This window comes from Mixophyes fleayi, chromosome 11 (genome assembly GCF_038048845.1).
Source record: "Mixophyes fleayi isolate aMixFle1 chromosome 11, aMixFle1.hap1, whole genome shotgun sequence".
In the NCBI taxonomy this organism is placed as follows: domain Eukaryota; kingdom Metazoa; phylum Chordata; class Amphibia; order Anura; family Limnodynastidae; genus Mixophyes; species Mixophyes fleayi.
In genome coordinates this window covers 48,121,954-48,139,196 of record NC_134412.1, presented here as the reverse complement: position 1 = coordinate 48,139,196, position 17,243 = coordinate 48,121,954, and the positions used below count along the sequence as shown (strand labels likewise).

Here is a 17,243-nt window from a genome sequence, read left to right as displayed (position 1 = left end):
AATAAAAATAACTGCGGCCTTAACTGCTATGTTGGTGTTAGACGTGCATCCTGTGTCCGCCATCTGTGCAGTGGTATTCAGACCAGTTGAGGGTTTTATATTGTGGCCCGGTACTAAATTGGGTACCGGGGCCACTCCACTACGCAGTCCAGATAGATGCGTATCAGATTTTAAACTACATTCAATGTTGGGGCCAAATCCAAAATTAACTAAAATGACCTGTCATCGTCAAAAACAAGAGGTATTGACCCTGTATATGCTGCAGAGGCTGTAGGATCAGCCATCTGTAGAGTGAAATTCAGACCAGTTAAGGTTTTTTTATTGTGGCCCCGGTATCCAAATTGGGTACCGAGGCCACTCCACTACGCAGTCCAGAAAGCTACCTCGGTCCAACGTTTTGGACTAAAAACAATATTGTGAGGTGTTCCAAATACACTGGAAATTAGTGAAAATGATTGTTATTGAATGTTATTGAGGTTAATAATAGCGTAGGAGTGAAAAACAAACAAAAAACTAGATTTTAGCACTTTTTATGCTTTTTTAAAAATAAATCAGAACCAAAAACCCTAAATCAGAACCAAAACCTTTCGTCAGGTGCTTTGCCAAAACAAATCAGAACCCAAAACCTCAAGCTAATCAGAACCCAAAACACAAAAAGCTAAAAGTGCCCGGTGCACACCCTTATTTTCTACCAATCTCTTCAAAACTGTCCAATTTTGGCCAAAGCATTGGTCTCTAATGTATTGCATGTCACACATGCTGCCTTAAAGTAACCTACTTTGTGACTCTTCTTTTTTTTAAATGAAAATGTAATTGATGTAGACATTTTTGATAACATTCTCATTTGTCACCACTGAGGAAGATGACCAGTGACCACTGTTAACCAAATGGCTATGATTTATTTGTTAACATCCCTATATATTATTATAATTATTATTATTACCATTTATTTATATAGCGCCACTAATTCCGCAGCGCTGTACAGAGAACTCACTCGCATCTGTCCCTGCCCCATTGTGGTTTACAGTCTAAATTCCCTAACACACACACAGACTAGGGTCAATTTGTTAGCAGCCAATTAACCCACCAGTATGTTTTTGGAAACCTGAGCACCCAGAGGAAACCCACGCAAACTCGGGGAGAACATACAAACACCTCACAGATAAGGCCATGGTCTGGAATTGAACTCATGACCCCAGTGCTGTAAGGCAGAAGTGCTAACCACTTAGCCACCGTGCTGCCCTAACTATTCTCCAGTTCAACCACTAAAATGCTGGGGGCCCAAACAAATCAAGCACTTCAGCCACAAAAGTGGCAGTCCCTGTCGCTGAAGTACTTGGTTTGTTAAAATATGTGCATGTCCTTTTCAACATATAGGTTGGTGGATGGGCCCAAGGACAATGCTATCTTGACTTGCACCATTTAACATTGTGCCTTCTCATCATCTTTTAAATATCTACTAATGCTGCTGTCCGTAGTTGAGGTCTTGCATCCACTCTCGTCTTAATGAAGGATTTTGTAACTCATCCATCATTGTATTTGCTTTCTCTGATTCAATGAAAAAATAATAACCAATTTTGGCAGTAATATAACTCCATCACATAGCGTAAACTGTCAAACATCAAATCTCCATCATATCTCCATCTTTTAGTTTCTCAGAATATGGAATTTCAGTTGCATTGTCTTGACAATGTAGATGTTTTTGGCAACCAAATCTGCATCAGTATCAGTTATACATACTTACTTGTGTGGATAGGACAACTATTGACCTATCTGAACTGTCTGTTTTACATATTTCTTAGACTTCCCTAATATAACATATATATATTATTTATTAGGGGTGTGCACCAATGCTTTGGCCAAAATTGGACAGTTTTGAAGAGATTGTTAGAAAATAAGGGTGTGCATCGGGCACTTTTAGGGTTTTGGGTTTTGGGTTCTGATATGTTTTGCCAAAACACCTGACGAAAGGTTTTGGTTCTGATTTAGGGTTCTGATTTTTTTTTAAAAAAGCATAAAAAGCGCTAAAATCCAGTTTTTTTGTTTTTTTACACTCCTGCCCTATTATTAACCTCAATAACATTCAATAACAATCATTTCCACTAATTTCCAGTGTATTCTGAACACCTCACACCTCACAATATTGTTTTTAGTCCAAAACATTGCACCGAGGCTTTCTAGACTGCATAGTGGAGTGGCCCTGTTACCCAATTTGGTACCGGGGCCACAATACCTCCTCCAACTGGTCTCAATTCCACTGCACATATGGCTGCTCCTACATCCTCTGCAGCATATAGAGGGTGTAGTTCGAGCGCGTCACTACCTCTTGTTTTCGACGATAAGTCATTTTCATAAAATTTTGATTTGGCAGCAACAGTCAACGTATTTTAATATATAATATGCATCTATCTGGACTGCGTAGTGCAGTGGCCACGGTACCCAATTTGGTACCGGGGCCACAATACCTCCTCCAAATGGTCTGAATTACACTGCACAGATGGCGGACACCGGATGCACGTCTAACACCAACATAGCTGTTAAGGCCGCAGTTATCTGCTTTGACATAGGATGACTACTGTCGTACTTTGTGCTCATGGCAAACGACTGTTGGATGGTCACATAATGCCAAAAAAAGAGGTGCAAGATGGAATTGTCATTGGGCCCGCCCACCCACCCTTATGTTGTTGAAATAGGACATGCACACTTTAGCAAACCAATCATTTCAGCGACAGGGCCTACCAAACTACTGTGGCTGAAATGATTGGTTTGTTTGGGCCCCCACACAAAAAAAGCAAATCATCTCTCCCTGTACAAAGTAAACTGGCTCTACTGAGGCAAGATGTCGTCCTCATCCTCATCCTCTGATTCCTCTCCCCCTTCAGTGTGTACTTCCTCCTCCTCACACATTATCAATTCATCCCCGCTGGACTCCACAACCACAGGTCCCTCTGTATTATCTGGAGGGCAGTGCTGTACTTGATTGAGGAATTGATAATTCATTTTTATGAACATCATTTTTTCAACGTTCTGAGGAAGCAACCTCCTTCGCCGCTCACTGACCAGGTTCCCCGCTGCACTAAAAACTCTTTCCGAGTACACACTGGAGGGGGGACAACTCAGGTAAAATTTAGCCAGTTTGTACAGGGGCTTCCAAACTGCCTTTTTTTCCTGCCAGTAACAATATGGACTGTCTGACATGTCTATTTGGATGGTGTCCACAAAATAATCCTCCACCATTTTTTTTAATTGTGACAGCATCCAATGCAGCGACGGTAGACATGTCTGCAATGGTTGGCAGGTCCTTCAGTCTGGACCAGATGTTCTCAGCATCCCCGCCAGCGGGTCTTTTAGGAAAACTGAGCTTTTTCCTCGCAGCCACAGGTGTGGAAGAAAATGAAGGTGGAGCTGTTGGTATGTCACGGTCCTCTTCAGAGGACAATCTCCTGACCAGCAGGTCTTTGCACCGCTATAGACTTGTGTCCGCCGGAAACAGAGACACAACATACGCTTTAAACCGAGGATCGAGCACGGTGGCCAGAATGTATTCCTCTGACTTTAAAAGAGTGACCACCCTCGGATCCTGGCAAAGCGTACGAAGGGCTTCATCCACAAGAGCTACATGCTTGGTGGAATCGCAATGGTTTACCAGCTCCTCCCTCACTTTCTCCAGCTGCTTCTGCAGCAGCCTGATCAGTGGAATCACCTGACTCAAGCTGGCAGTGTCTGAACTGACTTCTCATGTGGCAAGTTCAAACAGCTGGAGAACCTTGCACAACACGGAAATCAGTCTCCACTGCGCTTGACTCAAGCGCATCCCCACTCCTTTTCCTATGTCGTAGGTGGCTGTGTAGGCTTGAATGGCCTTTTTCTGCTCCTCCATCCTCTGCAGCATATAGAGGGTGGAGTTCCAGCGCGTCACAACCTCTTGTTTGAGGTGATGGCAGGGCAGGTTTAGGCTTTTCTGATGTTGCTCGAGTCTGCGGTAGGCACTGGCAGAATGCCGTAAGTGTCCAGCAATTTTGCGGGCCACCGCAAGCATCTCCTGCACACCCCTGTCACTCTTGAGGTAATGCTGCACCACCAAATTAACTGTGTGGGCAAAACATGGGACGTGCTGGAAATTGCCCATATGTAATGCCCGCACAATGTTACTGGCGTTGTCTGACACCACAAATCCCCAGGGGAGTCTAAGTGGGGTAAGCCACTGCGAGATTATTTCCCTCAGTTTCTCTAAGAGGTTGTCAGCGTTGTGCCTCTTATTAAAACCTGTGATACACAACGTTGCCTGCCTTGGCACGAGCAGCCGTTGTGGAGATGCTGCTACTGATGCAGCTGCTGCTGTTGCTGCGGAAGGCGATGCATCTACCCAGTGGGCTGTCACAGTCATATAGTCCTTCGTTTGCCCAGAACCACTTGTCCACATGTCCGTGGTTAAGTGGACAGTGGGTACAACCGCATTTTTCAGAGCACTGAGGACACTTGTTCGTACTTCTCTGTACATCCCGGTTATCGCCTGCCTAGTGAAGTGGAATCTAGATGGGATTTGGTACCGGGGACACAATACCTCCATCAACCGTCTAAATCCCACTCCACTGATGGCTGACACCGGACGCACGTCTAACACCAACATAGCTGTTACGGCTGCAGTTATCCGCTTTGCCATAGGATGACTACTGTCGTACTCCATGCTCATGGCAAACAACTGTTGTACGGTCAACTGTTTGGTGAAAGACGTAGCATTCTTGCGACTTCCCCTCTGGGGAGATGACCGACTACCAGCAACAGTGGCAGTAGTATGCGTACCGCTGCAGGATTCCTCAGATGAATCCTGTATTGAAGAGGACTCCGTCTGGCTGGTGACATGGCCTGCAGGACTAAATCTGATGGAGATTGTGGAGGAAGTTGACGAGGAGGGTGTTGGTGGTGTGTATCCAACAGAACCAAGGGATTTAGGTGTCCCTGGACTGCTGACGGTCCTAGCCACAGGTCCTGAACTAAACACTGAAATATGAAGGTTCTTCAGGTGACGTATATGGGAGGATGTCCCTAGGTGGCCAAGATCCTTACCCCTGCTTATTTGAGCTTTACATAAGCTAAATATGGCCATACATTTGTTGTCCGGATTGGGATAAAAATAACTCCAGACAGAAGAGGTGGATTTTTTGGTCTTCTGACCAGGCATGATGATAGGCTTGTTCATCCCATGGACAAGAACTGTTTCCCCCCCTGGGCGGTTCATTTATGATAACCACATCAGCATCCTCCTCAGCACCAGCTACATCAATATCCTCCTCCCGGTGTACAACATTCACACCTTCATTAGCCAAATCTGTAACTGGACTGTGGGTGATCCTTCCAGCATATGCAGAGGGCATGCTGCAAATGGTGGAAGGGGTCACCTCTTCCCGTACAGTGATGGGAAGGTCAGGCTTCGCAACCACCAACACCCTTGGACTCGCTGGACTTGGACTAGTTGTTGATGACAGCTTAGGTCTCTTAAATTTGTTAGAGGGGGGGGGAGGAGGAGTGCATAGATCAATGGGTGAAGCTGAACCACTAGTCATGAACACGGGCCAGGGCCTAAGCCGTTCCTTGCCACTCCGTGTCGTAAATGGCATATTGGCAAGTTTACATTTCTCCTCAGATGATTTTAATTTTATTTTTTTGCTAATTTTTGTGAACTTTGGTTTTTTGGATTTTACATACCCTATACTATGAGATTGGGCATCGCCCTTGGCACACGAGGTTGATGCCATTTCAGTGTCTATGTCAATGTCTTGACTAGTGGCAGCAGCTTCAGCATTAGGAGGAAGTGGGTCTTGTTCTTTCCCTACTTTATCCTTCAAATTTTTGTACTCCATTATATGCAGCACAAGAGAGCGTACCCCTAAACCACACACTCTTTGGGACTACAGAAACAATGAACGTAGTAATAGAAATGGCAGTTCCTCTTTTTTTGGAACTACAGAAACAATGAACGTAGTAATAGAAATGGCAGTTCCTCTTTTTTGGAACTACAGAAACGATGAACGTAGTAATAGAAATGACAGTTCCTCTTTTTTGGAACTACAGAAACGATGAACGTAGTAATAGAAATGACAGTTCCTCTTTTTTGGAACTACAGAAACGATGAACGTAGTAATAGAAATGACAGTTCCTCTTTTTTGGAACTACAGAAACAATGAACGTAGTAATAGAAATGACAGTTCCTCTTTTTTGGAGCTACAGAAACAATGAACGTAGTAATAGAAATGGCAGTTCCTCTTTTTTGGGACTGCAAGAATATATTGCTCTATAATATTTTTAATACTTTTTCAATTTTTTTTTATATTTTTTTAAAAAAAAATTGGGGGTATATTTTTGGTATTTTTTTTAACATTTTTAAATGATTTTTGGCTAATTAACAAATTGCTATGGACTTATCAGAAACAAATACAGGACAAAAGCACCACTGTACTCAGCAGCACAGACACTGGCCAAAGCACCACTGGAATCAGCAGGACAGAGCACTGGAAAAAGTACTACTGGACTCAGCAGGACAAAGCACCACTTGACTTAAGTAATCAGCAGGACAGAGCACTGGACAAAGTACTAATGGACTCAGCAGGACAAAGCACCACTTGACTAAAGTAATAAGCAGGACAGAGCACATCAACCTCCCTCTTCAGTAACCACAGGGAGAATGAAGATGACGGCCGCGAGCGGGGCATTTATGAGATCCGAGTCTCGCGAGATCCGACACGAGACTTGGATGTCATAGCCTCGGTTTGGCTTCATTTGGCGCCCGGAAGTTCCCGAACAGTGCTCGGATCCCGTCGGATCCGCACTGTTCGGGTGTGCTCGGATTAGCGAAATCCGAGCCCGCTCATCTCTATTATTTATGTACTCCATATTGCCATTTTTTATTCATGGCTGTGTTATTTTGCAAAATTGTAAGTGAGCCCACTCCCTTGGCTGAGAAGCAACCCCACACATGAATGGTCCTAGAATGCTTTACTATTGGCATGACACAGGACGGATGGTAGTACTAACCTTTCCTTCTCCGGACAAGCATTTTTCCAGATGCCCCTAACAATCTGAAAGGGGATTCATCAGAGAAATTGACTTTACCCCAGTCCTCAGCAGTCCAATCAGGGATTATCAGTGAATGTATTTTGGACTCACTGCAGTATTCCCAGACAAGATCTTGCAGCAATCCACATGCCTGAGGAGTTAAATGGAGTGCTGAACAATGCAGTCAAAAATTTAAATTTTAGAAAATCACTACCCAGCAATTCAAGACTACTTACTGTTTTTATGTGAATAAATGGGCAGCCAGCATCTTACTCTGCTGCCACATACTGAGGTAAGGTGATTCTCACATGACAAAGTTCTTGTGCACTTGTTTGGACTTAGATCTGAAGTCTTTTTTTAGATCAACCATTTGACCTTACCGGTGTAATGGAAGATGCTTTATGGCTCCAAAGAGTGGCAAATTTAGCAGGTATTTTTTTTCATGAAACTAAGTGTGTTACTTCAAGGTCCCAATACAACAGTTTTAATGTACAAGACTGAATCAAATCCATTTTTAAAAAAAAATTGCAATTTTGGCAGCAACGTTTGAAAAAAATAATTAGATTGAATGCTTCAGTACCCTTCAAGATTTTGTGACGGAAAATGACCTACAACTCAACAAACATGTACATTATAACATTAATGAACATCTCCATAAACTTTGTATATCATCCAGGGAATATTTTCCAGTCATGTCAGAAGTGAATTGGATTCCTTTGCTTTCCAAATAAAGCTATTTTATTTATACTGCCATTACCAACAACCTATTTTTGGGAGAACGTTTTTTTCAGCATACTTAATTAGAAAACAAAATAGCTTCTACAGGACCCTAGACAAGTTATGAGAGAAGCAGGAGAGTCAAGATCCATCCCGAAGTAAAAGAGAGCCAGATATCAGCCAAGCAGAAAAGGGAGAGCCAAGACACAGCCCAGACATCCAGGGAGAGTCCAGGAGTATTCCATGTGTCTATCTCTTGTCCTGTTTCTTTGCAATCCCTTCAGGCTCCTCCTGATTTTGCTGCTACCCCGTTCATATTGCATTATAGTATGGAGAGTCACTGGAGGTAATTGATTAGGAGATTCTTCCTATGTTGCAGAGCTGGTCTGTGTCTGCTACATGTGTTTGTAACCTGCCAAACACTACACTGCACCACACGCAGAGGTATTTGACTGTGTTATAGTACGTTTGAGACAGAGGTACTGCCTCGCATTGCCCTATGCTGATAGGACTACTCCTTTCCTTATTCTATACCTAGTCATATGCTTAGTAATTTTTATTGTATACGGGACCATTCTAGGACTTTTTACTACACTTACCTGTACCCAGAAGAACAGCATATTTCTGATGTGTGACAAATCTCCAATATCCCACACCTAAACATATTTCTTGCCATGAAAGAGTTTATATTTCAGACTACAACAACCATTATGGTTTCCTTTGTTTTTTAAAGTAAAGACTATTACTGCAGACTTTCTTCATCATAGTCTACATCCTAATACTATTCAGGGTGCCGTTTTTTTTTGCTGCATAAAATCCTTTTGTTCCAGGGTGCACATCCATAGTTAAGTTATAGAGTGTAACATTTTTTCACCAGTATGTAAGTCATGCAGAGAATTCTAAAGTAACATGGTTTTGATACACATCATCATGCTGTGATTACTGAGCCACTTTTATTGCCATACATAAGAACCACTTACAGAATTGCATTAGCTTTACATCGTCATCTGAAAGTGATATTGTCATTAAATTGCAATTCATCTTCCATTGTATTTTGTATTTTTTTAACTTTTTTTTCTCAAAAATGTTTTTATCTTCTGCCATACTGCCTTTGTTTAATTAAAATTACCATTCAAGTATTTGTATTTATTTCCTACCAATTCCTTATTATCTTGTGGTTATATTGCTCCACGTCTTTTCCAACATTAATTCTTAAACAGTAAACAATTTGTTAAACACCACCACTTTTTGGCTTCCAGGCTATAAGGTCTGTCTTTAACAGTGTTAGGCAATCGGGGACAGAAGGACCGCATGTAGCTTAGTAAGCCTATATCTGCGGCCCCCAGCTCCTTCCTACGTTAACTACTTGTTCGTTCATTTATCTGCTTTATGCCTCATTGAACCCTGCTCTAATCTTTTGCTTTATGCCTTTCAGAGCTTCACCTGTAGTTGCAGCTCTCACTGAGAGGTGTTTTAGGGAAAGTTGGAGTTTTGAGAGGCATTTTGGGTAAATGGTATTCAAAAAGGGCACATAGGGATTTTGGGGTGAATGTCAGGGATCTGAGGGGTGATTTGGGTGAGTGAGGGGTTTATGTGGCACATGGTCTATTGTAATGATATGCTATTTGAGTAAATTATTGTTTTAGGGATTTAGTTTAATGTGTAACCCTTTAGAAGATTAGTGGGTAGCACATGTGGTCTTGGAATGTATCAGGTGCCCACCACAGGTCTACAGTAATATCCTTACACATTCTACTTAATCCTACATATAATTACTGAGTCACCACCTACATATTCTAAAACCTCTACACTCTCTACTAACCCACACAAAGACTGTCATCCTCTGCACTTTCAATGTTGCAAAAGGTTATGCCTAACATATGCTACATCCCTACCTTCTGTTTATTACATTAATCCAAAATATTACTTTTCAGTCACAAACCTACACATCAAACATACCTGTGCTGCAAACACTGCACAGCTTACCTTTCACAATCAATAAATAACATTGTCATAGTTTCATACCTGCCAACAGTCCTGATTTACCTAGGACTGTCCTGAATTTTGGTGGACAAAATTGGCGTGGCCTCACAAATGTGGGCTGCTCTATGCCATGTAACTTTCACTACTCTTCAGTATACTGTCTCACTGTCACCCTCATTTACACCACTACTTTCCTAGACACCCAAACGGTTATGCAGTTATGCAAGGGCGATGTCTGTGTCACTTTTGCTATTTTTTTTTATTATAATAAACCCACATATCATAGTTTGCACCAATGGAAACGTAAAGTAAAATAAGTACATACGTTTCGTATGTATTTTGAACACTTGATACAGCTGGAAGCTTATTCTTCTGTTTTGCAAAAGGACTTGGTGGCCACCATGTATTATTTGTCTTGGACCCACCAAAGACTTAAAGTGGCACTGATCCCACCCACACTCTCGTGGCAGCATTCCGATTCCTCCTCAGCACCAGAACCAACTTCTCTCCCAGTACACCCCTATAGGGGCTTCCTCTACCAACCACAAACACACCACTGTCTTCCCTTAAGTAACAGTGGTGTTGTCGCCAGGGCCGGTGCTAGGGTCCATGGCGCCCTAGGCATTTTTACAAAATCGGCGCCCCCCCCCCCAAAAAAAAATCGGCGCCCTCCTCCCCCTCACCTCGTCTTTCCTTACCTTGTCTCACCACCGCCGCCTCTCTGCTCCATCTCCTCCCCTCCACTCACTGACACTAGTGAGTGGAGGGGAGAAGACGGAGCAGAGAGGCGGCGGTGGTGAGCAATAGCCTCTTCCCCCCCCCCCCCCCTCCCCGTGCATCTGAATGCTGTGCAGCGGCCGTGACAGGTATGGTCAGCGGTCGCCGCACAGTTTTAAAGTCATTTACCATTCTGTGGCGCCCTCCAGAGCCCAGAGCCCTAGGCAAGTGCCTAACTTTGCCTAATGGGAGCGCCGGGCCTGGTTGTTGCAATTCTCTTACATAAGGGAGAATTATTATTTTTGTCAAGGAGGCTGGAACTGGCTTCAAAAATAAAAGTTTATTTACCAAGTTGGCATACATATATATCACATATTAATGTTTCACTTCTGACTGGCTATATTGATGGCTCCTTTTAATGCATTAGCTCCACCTTACATTTCACGTCACTGATGTTTCTTTACAAAGCAAATAAGATATGTCCTTAGACAGTAGATGGCAGAAGAGCTACATCTAACAGCATACAAATGTCTAAAAAAATGCAATACAAAAATAAGTAAAAGTTATTACATAGTAATATATAATATATTCTGCCTTATTAATAATGAATCTTTATCTATGTATTCAAAAGTTAGTATGAACCATCAATTCAAATATCAGAGGTCTTATCTTGTACCAGTAATCAATATCATTACTAATGGAATATTACAAATCGGTGGTAATCGCGTTTTTACGATTACCACTATTCCGACATGTTTAAGCCCTGCAAATAAAATCCGAAATTCTGAAAAACCGATGTGAAAATAAACAGACTTACCTTCAACCCGACGCTGGAGAATGAAAGCACCATGCTGACAGCAAGAGATTCCGATTGAAGAAGTGTTCGGCAGTGCAGGCTGACGTCTGTCAATAGAAATTTAAAGCGGCAATGTGGGGACCCATAAGGTTAAATGTTTAAACACTTAACCCGACATTGCCGCTTTAAGTTTCTATTCACAGGCCTCGCGATTACGTCAGCCTGCAGTGCCAAACACTACTTCAATCGGAATCACTTGCTGTCAGCATGGTGCCTTCATCTGAGATCTCCAGTGTCTGGTTGAAGGTAAGTCTGTTTATTTTCACATGGTTTTTCAGCATTTCAGAATTTTATTTGTAAGACTTAAACATGTCGGAATAATAGTAATAGATAAAGCGTACCCAACCCTTACAAATAATTACTTAGTTCAGATGGAAATTATAAACATTGTTCAGAACATTGGGTGAATGCATTATAGAAACCAAATGTATATGCCATACTTGCCAACTCTCCTGGAATGCCCAGGAGACTCCCGGATTCTGGGTCGGTCTCCCGGACTCCCACATTTGCTCACTTCCTAGTGAAGTGGGCAGAATTAAATTCAAAATGCCTTTATTCTCAGGGGCCTTTGGCCCCACTCACCACTGTAAAATGACGCAATTGCGTCATTACGTCACAGGGCGAGGTCAAAAGTGTGTGATTTGCATAGCCCCACCCCCGAAACTCCCACCTCTCCCCAGGCAGCTCCTAGATGCTGTAATGAAAAAGTCGGCAAGTATGGTATATGCATATAGAAATTTTCCTACCACTTCAAACAACGCTACCTCCACTGCTGCAGCACTCGTCGTTTTGTGGCATGTAAGAGTAAGCAGGTCATGTAAATTAGGCATGGGCGGGTCTGTGAATGTAGTGAAGGAGCATGAGGAGAATGGGGTAGCCTTAACTTGAAAAGAGAAATTGATCTTTTAAATGTTTTAAAAAAAAGAATAGCAATTGTAAAGAAGCGCTAATAGAACTCCTAGAAAGAGAGTACAAATTTTATAAGTTAAATACAGTGGGAAAGAGAGAAAGAGGGGAAGAAAAAACTTTGTTAGTGAAGTCTTGAATGCCTGTGACATATAAAGGAAAAATAACATGGTAGAAATAGCCATAGAGATGTTAGCAGAGCTAAGAGACAGAGGGCGTGATTCATTTAGAAATGTAAATGCCGATGCTTGCCGTATTTTGCGATAAATTGCACAGCGCTAGCCAAGAAACGAACTATGCGCTAGAGAATGCAAGTGTATGCAATTCATCTTCAACCGCAAAGGACAATAAAGGCAGGCTATGATTTCATGGGCAGATCATGGAGGGGAATAGGTGTATGCACATAGTCAATGTACAGTAAAGTCATGCCAATGAGGGTCCAATTTAAGCTTTGGGCATCTCTAAGATGTGCGCTGCACCAGCTACAAGTGTAAGTACCGAGTGATAGTGATGACGGGCGTGTATGTATGGTAGAACACGTGTTTGCAATCAGGAGCTGTAAAAATGCATTTGATGTACAGGAGACATCCTGATTAATGTATTTCATAAGGGGGAGAATAAACAAATATTGTTTTTTCATTAATGTCTATGTTATTAACTGGTGACAATAATTGAATACTTTTTCTCTGTGTTTTCTCCTGGGACTATATATTCCACATAACTGTTGTAAGTATGCTGCAGTGTATTGTGTCTGTCAGTGCAGAGCATACCTAGACCCATATCCAACAAGAGGTGTTTTTTCAGTTCCGCTTCTAGTTGAATACAGATGTATGTCAAATTTATGTGCATTATTTTGAAAAAATAAATAAAAAAAATGTGTTTGACTTGCATTTGTTAATGAATCAGTCCCAGAGAGATAAACACCACATGAGTCTAGCAAAGCGCATCAGATACGCACCTAAAAACATATTAGATTTGTACCAATTTGTACCAGTGCACCCTGATGGTTGACTCAGAACACTTCATGAGTCCACACTTTCTCTGTACACAATGAGTAACACTTCATGACTGCAGAGAAGTGGAAAACATTTTTGTGAGGTGTACTGTAAATCATACTTGCCAACTTTCTAAAGTTGGCTTCCAGGAGCCTGCCGGGGGAGGTGGGTGTGATGGGCCCCCGTGACGTAATGACGCAAACGCGTCATTTTGCAGCAGGGGGTGGGGCCAAACATTGCAGCGTTTTGGACGTAATTCTGCCCACTTCACTAGGAAGTGGGCAGATCCGGAAGATTGCCGCACTCTCCCGGGAGTCCGTGAGACTCACGCGAAATGCGGGAGTCTCCCGGACATTCCGGGAGAGTTGGTAAGTATACTGTAAATTCCTAATCAAAGTCTGCCCTCCAAACTTTTTAGTACCACCTAATACTGCAAATTTAGTCTTATTTATGATGTAAATAAATTCTGAGTAATAGGGGACATTTGTGCTGTCTTTATTAGATGTTTCATTTTGGCGCGTGTAAAAGCTTTTATTACATTGCTCAAAATGAGCTTAGAAATTACACTTAATTGATCCATGACTATATTACTAGATCACTTGTCATTTACAGTCTAAACTTGGAGACAGTCCCCATGTACAGTGCACTGGGTAAAAATAAAATAATTTTAAAAACCAGTCAGTGTGCTCCCTCCTAATCCTTAATGTACCCCAGTGGTAGACAACATGGACTGGTTTCCATTATAATACAGGGACCATGAGAATGGGGTTCCGTGTTACAGGCCAGTTTTCGAGGCTACCAGCCATTTGTTGAGAAGGACTATGAGGAACAAGATAATTAGCAAGATTTAGTCCCCTGGGTTGTCCACTTTGCAAACTCATTGGTAGAGGTATAAGAAAGGTATAGAGGTATAATGGATAGGTTCCCTTAAGCCTCCTGACCCTGACCATTATATCAAAAGACTAAAAAAATTGTAAATAAACAAACACAATTTTCGTATAAACTTAAATAAGTTTGACCAGTTGTTTGAGTATATTGGTGCAGGTAGGCTCCACCTCCTAGTGAAAAAAAACATTTTGCTGATAGTTTAGATTTATATTTAACATTTTTATGGTTTTCAAGCGGTAATATATTTTTTTGTTTCTTGGTGGCGTTCTGTTTTGAATGTTTAGTTGATTGGTTGTTATATTGTTTACAGAATCTCCAAGATTTTATAAAATTATTCATGTATTTATGACATACTGTATATTCTGTACATTACATTGTTGTTAAATAAAGACCACCTACATGGTTCAGCTGGTACTCCTATTTAAAGTAGTGCCTCAGAACTAAGGTGAGCGTTTTGACGACACAATCTTTCTCAGAGGGAACCTCGTGAGTACGTTTACCATAGGAATTGACCCCAACTCCAATGCCCCTATGGAGTCTGCATACAATTATTTGGTATAATGATGGTAATATTAGGCCACAATTGTTTTAGTGTTTTTATAATGCTTTCATTTTAAAAACTAATAAATAAAAGGTACTTGAGTCCAGGTGACTTCTGCCAATGTTATTTAACTGGTACTTTGGTCACTAGTCAGGTTTAATAAAGAACTTTACTTGTGAGGATTTATATGTAGTGACCTTTTACACTTCAGTTCTGCCACATTGTTTGGCCTTATAAGGTCACCAATCTTGGCTCATATTGTCAACTTGACTTAAAGTATCACCATGATTAAGAAAATACCCCTCCTTATCAGGTCATTTATACTCCCTTCAGATACATCTTCCTCATGATATTATTTGTCAAGTTAGGTCAAAAAGAGGATCAATATTCGCCACCAATGGGCCTCAATGATCAATTAAACTCTTAAGCCGGTAAACTATTTCTAATGAAAATAGCAGCACTAATACAAAACACAAAGCTGGTGGTATCTGTTGCCAACAAAGAACGTTAGTAACCTATAATCAGACAAGTTAATTATATTATATTTTATTTTATTTGTGCATATATTTATAACATCATTTTCTAACTAATTTTGAGAATGTTTTAGATAGCATAAAATTGTGCATGTATGTTTATTTTATTTTATTAAATAATTCTGGATTGCAAACCACCTTGCACTTGAATGGAGATTTTGCCTGTAGCTGACAAGCATGTTACATGTATGTTATAGAATGCACATATGCTGCTACTCTAAATGAAACCCGTGTACATGACTTTTGGGGAGTACTACTTTATGCTTTTATATGTTTCAGATCCTTTTTTTTTATTTACATTTGTGTACCATATTTTTTCCTACACATGGTCAAAGGGTGCTCTGCATAAGAGAATATTTGTATTGTTTCATATTTCCATGTTGTGCACAGGTGCCAATAAGGAAGAAAAATGAATTACATACTGCCAATGGGGCTATTTTTTGCTGGTAAGTATCAGAGCGAATAATGTCATGTTCATCTTTAGTGTTAAGGGTCATTTAAGTACCACTAAAGGTGCAGACCAGCAATGTTTCTTTATGTGAGCAAGTGTGCATAATTATCAAACTAGTGCATTTCAAGGTGCACACCTGCTTCACGGTTCTTGGAACTGACCCCAGCTTTGCAGGTTTGTGGATACACCAGAAAATGCACATGCTGGAAAGAGTGAAACGTCATCTCGCAGTTCAACCTACTAACATTTTAGTGACATGTATTTTCTAAGACACCATGCTGGGTAACCATAGCAGTGCATCTGCAACAAATATGAGAGTGGATAAATAATTAGAGGACAAGCTTATAGACAACGGTCAAAGTGGGCTAGTTTAAGGTGGTATGTCATATCTTCATTCCTACTGCTTTCATTGTAAAACTAACAAATTCCATTAATTTACATTTTCCATATTACTACTTCTAAATTTCCACTTCGACCACTGATTATGATATAAATGCTTTTATAAACTAGCTTCTCTAAGCGGTTTTATTTGTCTCAATCTTACTACTATTTTCGTAAAAAAGGAAAAAAAAATCTATGAATAACCAAAACGTAACTATGGATTTGTTTATGTAGACTGGCATGTGTATCCCCCAAACTCCCACTCCTAATATACGGTAAGATTTAGAAACATGTGGCAGAAAAATTCTGCCATCATAGGCCACTGTCTGTTATTATTTGATGCTTCTCCAAAATCTATTCAATGGATACTCATAATTAAATCATATAATTCCAATAAGTGGTTTCTTGTTAATGTTTTACATAAGAAAATGAAACTAATTTTTGTATTTTTCTTTACTCTTTATTCTTATTAAGTGCTGCAGGCATCCTGTGGACAGAAAATCACAAAGCTCACAGCCTGTCTAAGTGGTCGTGGTCCAACACTGCGATTAGACTGCCGCTACGAGAACAATACTAATAATCAACTGCGCTATGAATTCAAGCTGCAGCGTAAAGTAGAACCTGAGACCATTCTCAGCACCATAAACCTTAACTTCTTTACTGACAAATATCATAATCGAGCCAGCGTTCATACAGAACGCGGCCTAGTTCAACTGCACATTGAGCGATTCAATGCGTCAGATGTAGGCCAATACATTTGTTCTTTACTTATTCCTAATGACTTCACCATCAACCAAACAGCCTCCATCAATGTCAATAAAGGTAAGATGATAAAGACTGCAAAGGAAGTACATGAAATTGTAGACCAGCATGATTTTATGTACAAGCCTAATATTTTTTAACATTTGTGGAGATATTCACTAAGGTTCTCTGTTAGAATTGGATGTAAATATAAGCATTTCCATACTGTGTGTACCGAAATGTGTCCATATCTAGATTTATGCTTATCTTAGACTTGCAGCTCCTTACACCTGGAGAGACTAGATGGGGGCAGGCAAACATTAAGTTAAGTATCTTGAGAACATGTACAAGTAAGTGTAGCAAACACTCATAGATAACTTTTGTACTTAAAATAACACTGCCAAGACACTATTGTCTCTTATATTGTATATGAATAGGGTTACACAACTTTCGCATTTACCACTAACAATGTAGAGCCACA

The 17,243-nt window shown here is 40.9% G+C and overlaps 1 protein-coding gene across 2 annotated transcripts in view; it reads left to right on the top strand.

Moving 5' to 3' along the window:
* THY1 (Thy-1 cell surface antigen) overlaps positions 1–17,243 on the top strand; it is a 34,210-nt gene that overhangs the window by 12,224 nt on the left and 4,743 nt on the right. Inside the window, exons 2-3 of one of the 2 annotated variants that reach the window (XM_075190626.1) lie at positions 15,580–15,635; positions 16,496–16,843. In XM_075190626.1, coding sequence (XP_075046727.1) covers positions 15,599–15,635; positions 16,496–16,843 — 385 coding nt within the window. In that variant the 5' untranslated portion in view covers positions 15,580–15,598. Of the gene's footprint in view, positions 1–13,453; positions 15,636–16,495; positions 16,844–17,243 lie in introns of those variants that run through there. The other variant, XM_075190627.1, reaches the window with a different exon arrangement.